Source organism: Podarcis raffonei, chromosome 5, assembly GCF_027172205.1.
Source record: "Podarcis raffonei isolate rPodRaf1 chromosome 5, rPodRaf1.pri, whole genome shotgun sequence".
NCBI classification, from domain to species: domain Eukaryota; kingdom Metazoa; phylum Chordata; class Lepidosauria; order Squamata; family Lacertidae; genus Podarcis; species Podarcis raffonei.
In genome coordinates this window covers 15,555,532-15,573,166 of record NC_070606.1, presented here as the reverse complement: position 1 = coordinate 15,573,166, position 17,635 = coordinate 15,555,532, and the positions used below count along the sequence as shown (strand labels likewise).

General features: G+C 44.4%; 1 protein-coding gene across 2 annotated transcripts; it reads right to left on the bottom strand.

The window, feature by feature from the left end:
• Positions 1 to 161: 161 nt before the first annotated feature.
• CUEDC2 (CUE domain containing 2) lies at positions 162 to 17,317 on the bottom strand. Of its 2 annotated transcripts, none has more exons than XM_053387968.1 (9): positions 17,168 to 17,317; positions 14,251 to 14,343; positions 12,261 to 12,404; positions 9,204 to 9,265; positions 7,371 to 7,495; positions 6,894 to 7,058; positions 4,548 to 4,609; positions 1,977 to 2,037; positions 162 to 661 (listed from the first exon to the last, which is right to left on the bottom strand). In XM_053387968.1, the coding sequence occupies exons 2-9, from the start codon at positions 14,322 to 14,324 to the stop codon at positions 515 to 517; spliced, it is 840 nt and encodes a 279-aa protein (XP_053243943.1). In that variant the 5' UTR covers positions 14,325 to 14,343; positions 17,168 to 17,317; the 3' UTR covers positions 162 to 514. The 2 variants fall into 2 exon arrangements, with proteins under 2 accessions (XP_053243943.1, XP_053243944.1); XM_053387969.1 differs by having other exon boundaries at positions 9,204 to 9,262.
• Positions 17,318 to 17,635: the final 318 nt, after the last annotated feature.

The following is a 17,635-nucleotide window of genomic DNA, read 5'->3' as shown; positions in this document are numbered from 1 at the left end:
TTCTTCTGTGTATGCGGTTAAAGGGGGGGGATATTTATTAGATTCTCACCTTCTCGCAGCAAAAGGTGAGAATTGGATGAACGAGTGAAATTCTTAGAGCCGATCTTTTAGAAACCAGTCGGAAAATAGCTTTCTAAAAGGAAGCACACTTTTTGACTCAGTAGCAGTCATGGAAGCTAGCTTTACTGTGTTAGGCGAACATGATCATACATTATGCACAAATTTCAAATGACTTGTTATAAAACAACACAAGCAGCACACTAGCGTAGTAAACTCCTGTAAGGAGAAGGACAGAGGAGGAGAAGGAGCAGCAGCAGCTCCTATAGTCACCATAGGCCCTGCTTCTGTATACGGAGAGTTAGTTCTCAAGCATGTAAACACAAACTTCTAATTCTAAATTTCATCCCCCAGATAAATAGGCAGAAGGGTTTCTTCGCTCTTGGCTGGTAGATGGTGAGAAAATGGTTAAAACGAGTACCCAAGCAGAAGGCATGTGATGCGACTTTAGTGGCCCTTAGTGGAATTTATATTTCCTGGCTGGCTTGAGACTGATGTACGTTCTCTTCATTTCTTCACTCTCTGCCTTCTTGATATCCTTGTATCGTTCCCCTTTTGTACTTACTACCTGATTGTCAATGTAGCGAATCATCTTCTTGGGAGCCTAAGGGCAAAGAACGAAAACAGAAGCTGAGTTGCTTTCCAATCTGAATGGGCTGTTTCTTTGTGAATTGGTTGGTGGAATAGTTAATTTCTTGCACAAATTAGTGCACTAACGCAAGGCTCCTGGGAGCTCAAGATGACCCATCCACAGTGGAGACTGGCTGCTACATCTTTGCATGACTCACTGGAAGCTTGAAAGACCAGAACACACGGCCTCTGCTGGGAATTGGGCTGTGGTTGCATTATTTAATGACCTACAAGACAGAGACGCAGCAGAATCTGCTGTTTAAACAAAACGTGTGCTCAGAGGAGTGACATACATAGGGAAATGGCCTCTCTTCATGCGGAGTGTCTTCAGTTTCGGTGCAGAAAATGTGCTTCAGTTATACTTTGGGGAATACTATACTGCATGTAAAGGACTCGTTCCAAAAGGGCTGCTGTGTTTAGATAGGAATTCATTGCAGTGGGGCATCCTCTTTGGGGTTACAGTAACTTAAGATGTAAAGCTATACATCTTGCTGTATTCTAGAAGGGTAGGGACAGTACTTGAGTGATACACTCTGACAAATCACCATAAAAAGAGGGTAGCTTGCAGGATGTAATTGGATTCTTTTGCTTGAAGTTATTTGCTTTTATGAACAGTTCTGGAGGACATCTAACTTGTGATCTCACTTAACTGAAGAGACTGAGGGATGTTGGATTATGTGGACTGGGTTCCCTTCCAACTATTTGTTTTTCATAGGGCCCCCTCCCACCCCACCCCAAAAAAATCCTGTGATGTGAAACCTGGCCTCTTGAGTTCATGGAACTCATGCAGAGCAAATAGTTTTTCCCTACCATTTATTTGCAAGACCCCTACAAGACTTGCCTGTCCCAGAGATTCCTTTCTGAAGCAATTGTATATCTGGAAAAGCATGGCACTATCTGATCTCAGTGCCTGGATGAATGCTTACTGAAATCTACTATTGCCAAGTCCTGCGTGTACATAAAATAGCCCCGATGACATTGGCATCTGTTGCAGTTTACTAAAAATGAACACAAAGACAGTAAAATGAGGCTAGCAATAGTCTGGTGCTAGAGACGTTGCGATGGGGGTGGATGCAACTTTTTAAGCTGTTGTCCACCTCCCCTAGCTCTGAGTGGCAAATCTGCTCTAAAGCCATTTGTCTGCTTTTTGCTGGTTCCAGGCTAGATGCCCACAGTTTTTCTGCCCGACCTCAAACCACTGTAAATAATGATACAAAGCAGTGAGGCTGGGTTATAAAAGTTCTTTCCCCTATTTCAGCTATTGGCGTGCATACGTTTGTGTTGCTTACCTCTTTGGGGGGTGCTGGTCTGTGTGTTTTCTGATCCTCTTCGTTATCTACCATCATGTACCTAAAACACACAAGAAATGCACAAAGCCCTCTCAAGAGCTGGGTCTTTTAGGAAAGTGCAAAACGCTTTGCCGGTCGAAAGTTTCCCCTTCTTCCTTTGGAGAAAAGTTCCCACCCTGTTGGTTTTAAAGTTTGTTATATAGATGACACCCCCTTTCCCACATGGCAGAGCCATATGTGCGATCCACAGGTAACTTAAATTTACCAGCCAGTTCTGCCATGTAGTGCTGATTCCATTGACTCTTCTGTGGTAAGGATGCAGATGAAACAGCATATAGATTTTTAAATAAAAATGCCTCCGCAAAGCTTTGTGACTCTACCTTTTTGCTGTTGTCTCCCCCACTAGGTCCTGCTGTACAGAAATAAGCACCGTATTTTTTGCCCTATAAGACTCACTTTTTCCCTCCTAAAAAGGGGAAATGTGTGTGCGTCTTATGGAGCGAATGCAGGCTGCGCAGCTATCCCAGAAGCCAGAACAGCAGGAGGGATTGCTGCTTTCACTGCGCAGCGATCCCTTTTGCTGTTCTGGCTTCTGAGATTCAGAATATTTTTTTTCTTGTTTTCCTCCTCCAAAAACTAGGTGCGTCTTGTGGTCTGGTGCATCTTATAGAGTGAAAAATATGGTATTTTGATCATCTAAGGTCAAATGTAGAGAGAGATGTAATCTTCTTCTTGATAGTACAGCTGGACCTGTTTTATCCTCTCACATTGTTCAGTTTTCTTTCCAGCCACAGAAATTCAATATATCGGAAATACAGTGCGTCTTGCACTATAAAGAGAGCCCAACAGGGAATTGGGAACACACCCAACTCCTTTCTCTTGACCGAGACCCATTTAATACAGTCCAGGATGCTTAGAACAGTGATTTTGCTTGAAATCCATTGGTTAATTTACCTATTTAAATCAGCCTGGATAGCTCATCTGGTTAGAGTGTGGTGCTGATAATGCCAAAGCTGCAGGTTCAATCCCCGTATGGGACAGCTGTATATTCTTGCATTGCGGCAGTGGCGCCCACCCTGTGGAACGCCCTCCCACCAGATGTCAAGGAAATAAACAGCTGTCTGACTTTTAGAAGACATCTGAAGGCAGGCCTGTTTAGGGAAGTTTTTAATGTTTGATTTTTTATTGTGTTTTTAATATCCTGTTGGAAGCCGCTGAGTGTGGCTGGGGAGGCCCAGCCAGATGGGTGGGGTATGAGTAATTTATTATTATTATTATTATTACAACTACTATGGGGGGAAGGGCTTGGACTAGATCATGGGTAGGCAACCTAAGGCCCGGGGGCCGGATCCTGCCCAATCGCCTTCTCAATCCGGCCCACAGACGGTCCAGGAATCAGCGAGTTTTTACACGTGTAGAATGTGTCCTTTTATTTAAAATGCATCTCTGGGTTATTTGTGGGGCCTGCCTGGTGTTTTTACATATGTAGAATGTGTGCTTTTATTTAAAATGCATCTCTGGGTTATTTGTGGGGCATAGGAATTCGTTCATTTCCCCCCCAAAAATATAGTCTGGCCCCCCACAAGGTGTGAGGGACAGTGGACAGGCCCCCTGCTGAAAAAGTTTGCTGACCCCTGGACTAGATGATTGTCAGGGTCCCTTCCAACTATACGGTTCTGTGAAAGCTGATGTTTGGCACTGATGTTCATTTTTGGTGTCCCAAGCTCATATCGAAAAAGGCAAAAATTGTCAGAGTTGCCTTGTGCTTCAGGGTCTCACCTAGCAGTCATATTTAGTAGCATGAGACTTGGCATCTGTGCCCCCTGCTGAACGACATTAAACTGCAGTAGAATAATGTACACTAATAATACTAGCACTTATGCTGTGTTTATAGGGACGCGGGTGGCACTGTGGATTAAACCACAGAGCCTAGGACTTGCCGATCAGAAGGTTGGTGGTTCGAATCCCCGTGACGGGGTGAGCTCCCGTTGCTCAGTCCCTGCTCCTGCCAACCTAGCAGTTTGAAAGCACGTCAAAGTGCAAGTAGATCAATAGGTACCACTCTGTCGGGAAGGTAAATGATGTTTCTGTGCGCTGCTCTGGTTCGCCAGAAGCGGCTTCGTCATGCTGGCCACATGACCTGGAAGCTGTACGCCGGCTCCCTCGGCCAATAAAGCAAGATGAGCGCCACAATCCCAGAGTCGGTCACAACTGGACCTAATGGTCAGGGGTCCCTTTACCTTTACCTATATTTAAATCAGTATTTGCATTTGACACATCACCATCCATGCCTGGGGTACTGCATTCACTGGGGGATAATTCACTATTGCTACTGTTTTACGGATGGAAAGCTGAACATTCAGGGAACAGGCCTGGAATGTCTCTTATGGGGCAGACCCCATATATAATCCCTTGCTGGTGGCTACAGCCCTGGCAACGCTGACTGCAAGGAAGCTTTTTCCCAATTACAGGTGACACACACATATTTCTAGAGCTGGACTGAAAGCCAAAATCAAGCCCGACCGCTTTGAACCACACTTCCTGAATTGATTTTTGTGGCTTGTTACTTACTTCTCCAAGATAAATTGCTTTAATTCGCCTTGCTTGGGTGTCTTCTGGGATCTTGAAGCTTCCTGAAAGGAAAGAGCAGGACAGGAAACGCAGAAACAGAAATACGAGAAGGTGAGACTCGCATTCAGCTGTTGCCTGGGGAGTATTAATACAGCTTAGACTTAGAGAATACTGGATATTTGTGAGCATCATGATCCCAGCAACCAGTTTCCATAACTGCTATTATGCAGGGAAAGCTGAAAGGTGCCTTGTCAAAAAGAAAAAGAAAAAAAGAGTGTGATCTAAAGTTTTTGAGGTCCATCAGAGAACTATCCATCCCCTGCACCAGGTTCTAAAATAAATATATTACGTGCATGGCTGTTTAAAGCTTGATTATAACACAGAGGTAGAGACATCACCTTGCCAACAAAGGTCCGTATAGTAAAAGCTATGGTTTTCCCAGTAGTGATGTATGGAAGTGAGAGCTGGACCATAAAGAAGGCTGATCGCTGAAGAATTGATGCTTTTGAATTATGGTGTTGGAGGAGACTCTTGAGAGTCCCATGGACTGCAAGAAGATCAAACCTATCCATTCTGAAGGAAATCAGCCCTGAGTGCTCACTGGAAGGACAGATCGTGAAGCTGAGGCTCCAATACTTTGGCCACCTCATGAGAAGAGAAGACACCCTGGAAAAGACCCTGATGTTGGGAAAGATGGAGGGCACAAGGAGAAGGGGACGACAGAGGATGAGATGGTTGGACAGTGTTCTCAAAGCTACCAGCATGAGTCTGACCAAACTGCGGGAGGCAGTGGAAGACAGGAGTGCCTGGCGTGCTCTGGTCCATGGGGTCACGAAGAGTCGGACACGACTAAACAACTAAACAACAACAACAACATAACACAGAGGTAGGAAAAGGACATGGTATATTGTAGGAGTGGGAAGGCTAAGATCAACCTGAAGGAACAGGAAATGCTGGAAGGGCTCCAACTGCACACACCGACAGATCTTGAACTAATCAAACCTTTAACATTTTAAAGCAGAGCTGGGACACCTTTGTTTCATAGGCCGAGTGTGGCCCCCCAGGCGTCTCTCTCAGGCCCTTGGGACCCTCCCTAGGCCATGCCCCTCTCCAGTCTTGCTCCGTGCTGTTCTTGTGTGCATGGCCGCAACACAGCCTTTGAAATGTGATAAGACATCGTTTGCCCGGATGGATATACGCACATGCATAGCAACCTCTGGCTTTCCTGGCTCTGACATGCAGCATAGACTGGCACCTGTCACTCTGCTTGCTGTGGCCTTGCTGTGCAACCTCTGGAAGGAGGAATGCAGCTTGAGAGCTGAAAAGGGTTCCCCACTCTTATTTTAAAGGTTTTATGGATGAAACCTATATTCTCCAATGATAAAGAAAGTGGAATCACGCACAGCTTCTGTACTGAAACGTAGACTTTCTAACAAGCTACCATTTGAATTTTGATTCCCAGCACAGGTGGAATACTTGGCAGTTCGGTCCAGAAACTCCTCTTTCACCTGGCTGAAAATGACCTGGTTTCTCCCAGTCTGCTTCCTGGCATGGCATGGCTATGGGACAATACCAGATTCTCTCCCACTTGGGACTACAGTGGTACCTCGGGTTACGTACGCTTCAGGTTACAGACATTTCAGGTTACAGACTCCGCTAACCCAGAAATAGTACCTCAGGTTAAGAACTTTGCTTCAGGATGAGAACAGAAATCGTGCTCTGCCGGTGCGGCGGCAGCAGGAGGCCCCATTAGCTAAAGTGGTGCTTCAGGTTAAGAACAGTTTCAGGTTAAGAATGGACATCTGAAACGAATTAAGTACTTAACCCGAGGTATCACTGTACTGCAATGTGCTCTACGTGGGGCTACAGGGTGACTCGGAAACTACAACTAATGCAGAACACAGCAGGTAGGAGTGGCCACTGGGAACATATAACACCAGTCCTGAAAGACCTACAGTGCTGGAGCTGACCTTTAAAGCCCTAAATGGCCTTGGCCCAGTATACCTGAAAGAGTGTCTTCACCCCCATCGTTCAGCCCAGACACTGAGGTACAGCTCTGAGGGCCTTGTGGCACTTCCCTCATTGTGAGAGGTGAGGTTACAGCAGGGAACCAGGCAAAGAGCCTTCTCAGTAGTGGCACCTGCCTTGTGGAACACCCTCCCATCAGATGTCAAGGAGATGAGTAAGTACATAAGCTTCAGAAGACATCTGAAGGCAGCGCTGTATAGGGAAGACTTTTGATGTGTAATGTTTTATTTTGTTTTTATATGTGTTGGAAGCTGCCCAGAGTGGCTGAGGCAACCCAGTCAATTGGTGGGGCATGAATAATAAAATTATTACTATTACCTGTATGGTTGTATCCAGGGTGTTGAGTTGCACCTTCTCCTCTAGGATGAGTTGTGCTGCCTCCTCCAGGTTCCCCAAGGCCATGCCTAGAGCCTTTTGGGCTTGGCTCACCGTGCAAGATGGAAACATCTCCAGAATCACTTCCACTGGATCACCATGTGTTTCCTGGTCAAGCCAAGGAAGAAACAGAATGAATCGTAGAGTTGTAAGGAACAACAAAGGTCATCTTGTCCAACCCCCTGCAATGCAGGAATATTTTGCCCAACCTGGGGCTTGAACCCACAATCCCGAGATGTTCTAGCAATGGACCAAACACACATTTATTGCAACCCCACTCTGCAAAGCAAACCCTCTTGGTTTTTAGGGATGTAATCAGATGCAATGGCACGGCGGACAGGAAAAAAAGAATTTCACAAAGAAATCCACCAACCAGAGTTAGCTGAAGAGGCCACTAAAGTTGAACCTCCCAGTCCATACCTCTGCTGGGGCTCCCTCGACCGGGGAGCACGACAGCCTGTTGTCCTCAGACACACTTGCTCCCTCTTCACGAACATGGGCCGTTGCTTCAGATTTTACATGGCTCCTGCTCTGCATGGTGTATTCTGGAAGATGCACAACACCTTTAGACACAAAAGACCCTAGCAGACCCATCTACCTGCCACTCAAAGAGAACAAGACAATTTGTACCGCTTTATTATTTATTTTTATTAAATTTTCTGTTTTACCACACAGTGGTACCTCAGGTTACAGACGCTTCAGGTTACAGACTCCGCTAACCCAGAAATAATACCTCGGGTTAAGAACTTTGCTTCAGGATGAGAACAGAAATGGCACAGCAGCAGCGGGAGGCCCCATTAGCTAAAGTGGTGCTTCAGGTTAAGAACAGTTTCAGGTTAAGGACGGACCTCCGGAACAAATTAAGTACATAACCAGAGGTACCACTGTATAAAATATTCATTTAAACCACCTTAAAATATCAGTGACTTCCTGTCTTCTTTTTCCATGGTTCCTTTTGCATAACATAAATCCCTGCATATTTTATATCAACTAAACCATTCAGTATTCCATTATTGCATCCATCAAAACTTATTTACACTGTTTATCTTAATGCTACCAACATTTTCAAACATACACAATACCCCCCCATATATTCAATATATGTTTTCCTATCTTCTTTTAAAGTATGTTCCTCTTGTTCTCTTATTCTATAAGTTACATCCACAAGCTATGCATATTCTATCAGTTTCAGTTGCCATTCTTCTTTGGTTGGGACCTTTTCCCTTTTTGGGATAACAAAACACGGGCTGCAGTAGTGGCATAAATAAATAACTTTTTTGACACCTGGGAATTATCCCCAACAGAAAGGACTCGGTTTTTTTTTTTTTAAAAGTGCTTTTAAACATCTTTTTCAATTTATTATAAATGATTTCCCAGTAGTCTTTTACAGGTCCACCACATAAGAAAGAACATACCCTTTACCTCATTGCATCTCCAGCACTTATCTGCTTCAGTCTTATACATCTTAGCATGCCATGTGAAACACTGCCTAGGCAGTTTTGTATTTATACTAGACACACTGTTTTTATAGCATAGCATATCTAAATGATGTCAAAATGGACCGTGGACCTCTCACATTTTAAAGCTGCACATATGGGCGAGGTAGCCTGGCTTAAATGAGAAGTTGGCGGCACAGAACTCTACACAAGTGTTTTCATATATCCAGTGTCATGTTTCACCGTGAAGACACTGGCTTGTCTCTTCTGGCACTATTACAGTGGTACCTTGGGTTAAGATCTTAATATGTTCTGGAGGTCCATTCTTAACCTGAAACTGTTCTTAAAGCTAGTTCAACTCTTGACATCTCCAGTTACCATCATTTGTAAGTTTGATTTATTACCTGCCCCCCACCCTAAGCACCATATATTAAATACAACTTTAATATAGTAATCAAGTATTAAAAGGTCAAGCTAAATATTATTAATTATTATCATTCACTGAATTTGTTGGTCGCTTTCTCTTGCCCAAGGCAACTCAAAGCGACTCACAACCCAAAAAAGATTCAAAATGGGTGGCAAAATGCCAGCTGTGCTGGTGTTTTTGTATTCCTCAAGGGCCAGGCCCGGTGTCTTCCCACCCACCCAAAATCACTTTATACTAAGAAATTATGTGTGGTATCCAATACCTTGATGTATCTTAATTCTACCTCCTCTTATTCAGTGTGCTACAAGCTTGTATTCCAGTTAGCTTCTTGGACAACACCTTTAGCCAGACAACACTGCCTGTCACCCGGGTGCTCATCACATGACTTACGTTTACTGCGGGCTTCATGGAGCCTTTCTGAGAGAGAAACCATCATTTCACAAACGTTGCTACTGCAAGAAAAGGACAGCGCGTTATTGGCAGAGACCTGATTGAGGAGAAACTGGGAAATTTCCTCTCCCATCGAAGTATCCTGTTTAGTGGTGTGGCGTTTGCCTCCTAGGTGTGTGACATCATAAAAAAGGTAAAGGTACCCCTGCCCGTACGGGCCAGTCTTGACAGACTCTAGGGTTGTGCGCCCATCTCACTCAAGAGGCCAGGGGCCAGCGCTGTCCGGAGACACTTCCGGGTCACGTGGCCAGCGTGACATCGCTGCTCTGGCGAGCCAGAGCCGCACACGGAAACGCCGTTTACCTTCCCGCTAGTAAGTGGTCCCTATTTATCTACTTGCACCCAGGGGTGCTTTCAAACTGCTAGGTTGGCAGGCGCTGGAATCGAGCGATGGGAGCGCACCCCGCCGCGGGGATTCGAACCGCCGACCTTTCGATCGGCAAGCCCTAGGCGCTGAGGCTTTTACCCACAGCGCCACCCGCGTCCCGTGTGACATCATACTGGGCTCATAAGAAAAGGGTTAACTAATTGTAAAATGACTAACCTATAGGAACCCAAGGGGAGGAGTTAGAGTTAGAGTTGTTAAGAAGTCAGTCTGGAGTTAGAGAAGAGAGAGGGAGGATAAATCTGTGGGTTGGGCTAGTCTGATGTGAGAGAATCTGTTAAGAGGAGTCAGTCAAACAGTTGAGATAATCAGTCAGAAGGTATTAGGAAGGTATAGGCTGGTAAACAACAACAACAACAACAACAATTTATTTATACCCCACCCTCCCCAGCCAAGACCGGGCTCAGGGCGGCTAACAACCAGTAATAAAAACAAGTTGATTAAAATACAATTTAAAAGATTAAGATACAACATTAAAACATTAGGATGCAGCCTCTTCACAGGAGGAAAAAGGAAAAAGAAAGAGAGGGAGGGAATCAAATTGGCTCCAAGCCAAAGGCCAGGTGGAACACCTCTGTCTTACAGGCCCTGCGGAAAGAAATCAGATCCTGCAGGGCCCTGGTCTCATGAGGCAGAGCGTTCCACCAGGCTGGGGCCAGTGTTGAAAAGGCCCTGGCACTGGTTGAGGCTAATCTAACTTCCTTAGGGCCCGGGACCTCTAGGGTGTTGCTATATAGGGACCTTAAGGTCCTCCGTGGGGCATACCGGGAGAGGCAGTCCCATAGGTATGAGGGTCCTAGGCCGTGAAGGGAAACCATAAACTTGTTAATGCTTATAAATAAACTTGTTTATTTGGTTTAATGTTAACAACTGTCTGGACTCAGTGTGTACCCGAGAGTAACAGGTTGGTGGCAGCGGGGAAGCGAGCACAGTGGTGGCACAGGGATCAATAGACTGTCAAATGTCCGGGGACCCTGTGTGATTGCCACAAGCGGAGACACAGGTAAGGAGAGCAAACGCCAAGGAGACTCTATTCATCGCCAAACATTCCAAAATGGCAAAGGCATGCAGACCAATATAATTTGCAGCCACATGATCATTCTGAATAACTTCAGTCAAAATGCTTTGTTCAGACCCCACTGTTTGAAATCTGCAGGACTGAAGTAGCGCTGGGAAAACCTAGACGGACTATATGACGATGACTGTATTACGTGAGACCTCCCATTAAGACATGAGTTCATAAGGCATGGAAGTTCAGTAATTCCTGATGGAAAGAAGACAAAGTCCCTACTAGAGAGGAATGGCAAGCTAAACTGATGGACTACGCTAAAATGGCAAAGCTGACTGGAAAACTCAGGAACCAAGAGGACAAAAACTTTTTAAAAATGGGGGAAAATTATAACTTATATAGGAGACCACTGCAAGAAGATGGAAACATTAGCAGGATTTGAAACCAACTTGTTTGTAACAAATACCATGGATAATATGGATTGATTTAAAATCTAGAATATGGAATATGCAGCTGTAAATGTTGACAATACGACCCATAGAAGGGATGGGGTGAAAGTCTTGAGATTCAGAGTAATCTCTCTATATGGACATGCATTTGGATGTTATAAATTTGTATCTGTAAAATCAAATAAAAATGATTTTTTTAAAAAAGGAAGTTCAGTAACCTCACCCCCAAAAGTTAGAACACAAGTTCAGAAACTTGAAAGCAGGAGACTTTTGTAGGGACGACCTGCCTATTATCTAATTTGTCTCCAAATTAACTGGGGACAAAGTTGGAAACAAAAGATTGACACTTGCTGTAAAATTAATAAGCCGAAATTCTCCACCACTGAAATCTAGCAAATACGAGCAGAAGGAGATCCAAATGTTGACAACAGGAGAGCAAGACTCTGACAGGTATGGCCTAGGCAGCACATATCTTTTTTTTAAAAAAATAATTTTTATTGAATGATTTTATGTTACAAAAAACAATACAGCCATACTACCACTAAATATAATTAAGAAATAAAAATTACATACATCAATATTTAGTTTGTTATTTGTTATTTACCGTCTTATTTCCTCCCAAACATTGCATACAACAACACACATATGTGCAGACACCCGCACACAAAATGATAATAATGAAGGAAAATATTTCCCCCCTTTTATCTTCCAAAATCTTTTCCTCAACTTTGACTTCCTGTCAAGTCCCTTTGCATATCTTTTATCTTACATTTGAATGTACACAAAACAATAAACCTTTCTATATAATTTTTCTAAAACATTCTGAAAACATAATAAATCCTTAATTGTTGTCCACCTCCTTTTAGTTCCTTTATCACTTGAATGCTAGCACGGAGTCAAAACTATTATTGTATTTTTGAACATATCTTCTATAACCATCCCATTTTCCCGCAAATTTTTGGTTTGAGTTTCCTCTGAGTTTACTAGTCAGCTGAGCCGTCTCCACCAATTCCTGTAATTTGATTTGCCAATCTGTTATTTTTGGAGCCTCGTGATCTTTCCACTAGGCAGCACATATCAGAAGAGCTCACTCACTGAGCTCAGTTGGTCCAGCCCCAGGTGTGATCACATCTTTTAAAAGCAATAACATTTACCTGTTGATTTCCGCAAAGCCAGGGACGTACGCTCCCATCATTTCCATAAAGGTGTCCATGTCAAAATTCTCTTCAAACGACTCATGGGACCCAAGCCCTTCCAGGACGCTTGCCATGTAGGAGAAAACAATGTCATCCAGACCACTGGGGTGGGGAAAGGAAAGGAAAGCAAAAAGATTATAGAAACCCGACAAGTTCCATTTGCTTATCACACCCTGTTGGATAAAAGCCACCTGATTCCTTAAGGGGAACTGCAGTTAATGTTTCATTTAGATTTCTTCCCCAATCAGCTTTATAAAACATGTTTATGTTAAAAAGCCATGAACGGAACAATAAAAAATATTGGCGCTCCTTTTTGCTATGTTGTTGCAGCGACCCAAACATTTTGAATCTTGTGAGCAATGTGCTTTGTTAAGTCACTATTCAATAAGCACTGTGCAGTTTTCTTTCCACCCTAGTCAGATTGGCCAAATGTGAGGGATGATGGGAGCTGAATTGCAACAATATCTGGAGGGCTACAGATCTCCCAGCCCTGCTCTAAATTCTTCACCATCGGCCAGGTATCTCCAGAGAGGACCGAGAACGAAACCTGCCTGAGACAGCGTAGACCAAGGTTTCCCAAAGCTGGGCCTCCAGCTGTTTTTGAACCACAACTCCCATCACCTGTAGCTAGCTGGACCAGTGGTCATGGATGATGGGATTTGGAGTCCAAAAACGGCAGGAAACCCAAGTTTGTAAAATCCTGGCATAGACAATACTGAGCAAGATTGACTAATCCTATGAGGCAGCCTATTAAGTCCCTATGGAAAAGCTTTTGCTGCAGCCAGGAACGTATTTTTTTATTTTTTAAGAAAACCTTTGATTCAAAGGCAAAGCCAGAAATTAAAACTGGAAATCCATCTTCAACAATCTCTTCAGCCTCTAGAATAATTCAACATTTGCTGCCTGCTCCCCTACTCTGCTGTCCCAATAATGGACATTTTAAAAATAACTATTTAAAATATCCACATCAATGATTATTTACAGTTCATAGAAATGGAAGCTGAGGGATACTATTTCCACATGAAGGTTGGCTCAGAAATGTACAGTTACACTGCTTATGTAAAATACTGGGTTTACCATAATTTGTGTGTCTATAAAATTATGATTTTTCGTTTTTTAAAGGAAAGAGTCTGACCTTTCCTGAAGTCCAGAGTGCCAGGTAAGCTATAGACAGAAGGAAAGCTTACTGGTGAAGAATAGAGAGGGGAGCAGATAATTATTTTGACACTTAAGCTTCTCCCACGAGACATTTAACAATTATGCAATTATTTTTCTACTGTAGGCACTCATAGCAATTAACAAATTATTAATTAAATGTTACATTCACCATTAATGATGATATCATGTCATCTGACATCTATGAGTACAGCTAAATAAAGACTGAGGAGTACCTATGGAAGTAGGAGAACCAATATGCCATGACACCATTCTAATACTGCGAATAAGACCCTCTTTAAAAAGCATTCAGAGGAAAGGGGGAAAAGGAAAGGAGAGAAAAGGAGGTTGCATCCATAAATTAATTTGTTTACACATCCAGCTTACTCAACCATAACAACTTGTTAAAATTATACACTCCATCACTCTAATTTTCTACAAAAACAAAACATATCGAACCCCCCCAGTGCTACAGCAAGCCAATTTTGGCTTTGCTCCAGTACAGTAACTAAAAATAGTCATTATGTAAAGTTTGTGGTTTCAGAAGAAGGAAGCCCTACAGTTGGACAACAGGCACCGTGAAGGCCGCTCCATGCAGTTTCAGTTTAGGAACTGGATTTGGAACTAAAATATCACCAAAGGGGTCCCAGGGACACAAAGGCTAGTAGATGCCAGCCCACTCTGTAACGCAGTTGCGACACACCGCTAATGAAAATCCACACAGTGATTCCACATGGAAAACAGGACACGCTTCTGTATGGCTGTCCTAGACCCAAAGTGAGATAAAACATACCTCAAGTCAGCACCCGGGATATGATTCTGGATGAAGACTGACAAACTATCTTGGATTATTCTCTCTGGCTGCATTTCCTTTGAGGAGTGGGTGCTGCGGAAGAGAAAACACACACACGCACACAATTTCAAAGTGCAAACTGACACAAGCTCCAATGTGTAATGCTGAATTTGCAAGCCAAAATACGAGACGTGCTCCCTCTGCCAGATCAAGGCACCGCTCAGGTGATTTTGTACTGTACTGAGTGGATGCAGGCATTTCCCAGCAAATGCAAGTATTCCCCAAATCTAAATGTGCCAAGAAAGATCACAGGCCCCAGCAGTTCTTCCCTAGGGAAGCTACTGATTTTGAGCCACAGCCTCAGGAGAAGGAGAAGTGGAATATTCCAGCCAAGAACTCAGCTTAGAGCCAAATTCTGCATGCTCAATGCACGAGTGCATTTAGCATACCAGGTGGGCTTTCTCTCTTAAGCCACCAGGAGTCATGATCAGGATCATGCCCCACTGCATGCAATGATAATAATAATTTATTCTTTCTACCTCACCCATCTGGCTGGGTTTCCTCAGCCACTCTGGGCAGCTCCCAGCAGAATATTAAAAACACGATAAAACATCAAACATTAAAAACTTCCCTAAATAGGGCTGCTTTCAGATGTCTTCTAAAAGTCAGATAGTTGTTTATTTCCTTGACATGTGATGGGAGGGCATTCCACAGGGCGGGTGCGAATACTGAGAAGGCCCTCTGCCTGGTTCCCTGTAACCTTACTTCTCGGAGTGAGGGAACTGCCAGAAGGCCCTCGGAGCTGGACCTCAGTGTCTGGGCTGAACGATGGGGGTAGAGACGCTTCTTCAGGTATACAGTGGTACCTCAGGTTACATACGCTTCAGGTTACATATGCTTCAGGTTACAGACTCCGCTAACCCAGAAATAGTGCTTCAGGTTAAGAACTTTGCTTCAGGATGAGAACAGAAATTGTGCTCCGGTGGCACGGCAGCAGCAGGAGGCCCCATTAGCTAAAGTGGTGCTTCAGGTTAAGAACAGTTTCAGGTTAAGTATGGACCTCCGGAACGAATTAAGTACTTAACCTGAGGTACCACTGTACATGTGTGTCTAGGAATACAATCCTTTCCCAGTCTCCTGTTGAAAAGCACCCCCCTCACCCCCACTACGGACACCAATAGTACTTGGTGTGTGATTTTCATCAGGTAAACATTACATAAACCCCCTCCGCCCTGGAGACTCAGTCCCACCTGCAATTTATTTAGCTATAGATGAAAATGTTTCAGGGACAGAACTGCGAGGTAGGAATAGCACATTCAAGCATTTGTTTTTGCTGTGCTCGTATCGGGATGATGTGATTAAAGCTGTCAAAGGCTCCGTACGTAATCATTTGCGTTCCAGATGTTCCGGAATAACGACAATGATCTGTCTTGGCGCACGGCGTCAAGTACCCGGTATATCCAATGGAAAGGAAGGAGTACCGGGGGAGTAAGCGCATTGATACAAATGAACGTCATTTAACTAAAACCAGGTGTACATATGTGCAAGTACCACAACGGTAAGAAGGATTTTGTGTCCTGCGTTGTAAAGAGTGCCATAGAATACTTTCCCTAGCATGGCAGTGAAGTCATGGGGGCGGGGTGGGGGGGGGTGGAGAGAAAGGTTGTCACCAACTCAGTTTCTGCATGTCAGGCTGCCGTGAAAAGGAACTAAAAAAGGAACAATTTACAAATATGAAGGACAGCAGGACCATAAAGAAGCTGGATATTTCTGCAGTCTGTTGCAAAAGCACACACACACAAATAATTATCATAATATTAATAACCACCAAAGAGATGTGTGTGCTTTTGTAATAATTTGTAATTTGTAACACCAAAGAGATGTGTGTGCTATATCAACTGCACTGGCTCCCGGTGGAGTACAGGATCAGGTTTAAGGTGCTGGTTTTAACCTTTAAAGCCCTATATGGCCTAGGACCCTCGTACCTACGGGACCGCCTCTCCTGGTATGCCCCACAGAGAAACTTACGGTCTTCAAATAAAAACATATTGAAGGTCCCAGGCCACAGAGAAGTTAGGCTGGCATCAACTAGAGCCAGGGCTTTTTCGGTTGTGGCTCCAATCTGGTGGAACGCTCTGTCACAAGAGACTAGGGCCCTGCGGGACTTGACATCTTTCCGCAGGGCCTGCAAGACAGAGCTGTTCCACCAGGCCTTTGGCCAGGGCACAGCCTGACTCCCTCCCACGGCAATCTTCGCGGAGCTCTGGCCCAATGGTGGCCAGTGGCTTGAATTTAATTAATTTTATAATGAATGATTTTAGAGTGTTGTTTGTGTTGTACTTTTGTACTGTTTTATTGTTGTTAGCCGCCCTGAGCCCGGCTTCGGCTGGGGAGGGCGGGATATAAATAAAATTTATTATTATTATTATTATTATTATTATTATTATTATTATTAATTTGGAAAGGGTGTCTAAGCAGCCTCTGAGCATCCTTCGCCCAGGCAGGATAGGAGAGGCCATCATTAGGGTGCCATCATTAGGCCAATTAGGCACTGGCCTTCAAGGGGCGCAGTTTTAGGCAAACTAGTTTTCTTTCGCGCTTGAGAAAGGCAATTTAAGATCGAGGCGCTGCTTTTTCTTGCCATTTAAAATAAACTTTGCAGCTTCAAGTTTTCATTCCGCCCCCCCCCCCACCCTGTAAGGCTTTTGAAAATCGAAGTTAGCAGGGGAGGGGGGCGTTTTGGGTGCGCGCGCGCGCAAGTATTTAGCTTCGCCTAGGGCGCAAAACAGACCCGGCACCGACGCTGCCGCGAGAGCAGCAGGGGACTCCGCCGGAGGGTGAATGCACTCTGCACATGCTCAGGAGGCGGCGCAAAAACGACAAGCAGCTAAAGCAAAGGGCTTCTGGTAACACTCACTAGGGGCGTGCCTGCCTGTAGGTCTGTCTGTCTGTCTGTCTGTCCGTCCGCCGGGCGACCTGCGCGCCTCCTCCGCCCGCTCCCGCGTAGAGATGTTGAAAGAATCACGTGGTTCCGAATCCTCCTTCATCCCAAAGCGGGAGGAGGAGGAGGATGTGGTCCAGATTAGCATCACTGCGCATAGACTTAGAAATGCAGACTGATCACTCGCATCCGAATAGGAGACTTCCTGGTAGCTTTGGAAGACTCACTCGCTCCTTCTTCTGTCAGAGCCAATGTGCGTCTTACTAGCGGGCTGCTAGCGTTTATATTGCGAGTTCAAATTGGATGGGCACATGTGAATAAATCAATCCAGTAAATCAATGCAAAATACACCATGAGAAAGGAGAAGGAACTCAGCCAAGAACAATTAGAAGAGCTGAACATAGCAGACCAAGTAAAAGAGGCAGAAATCTTTCACCCCACCAC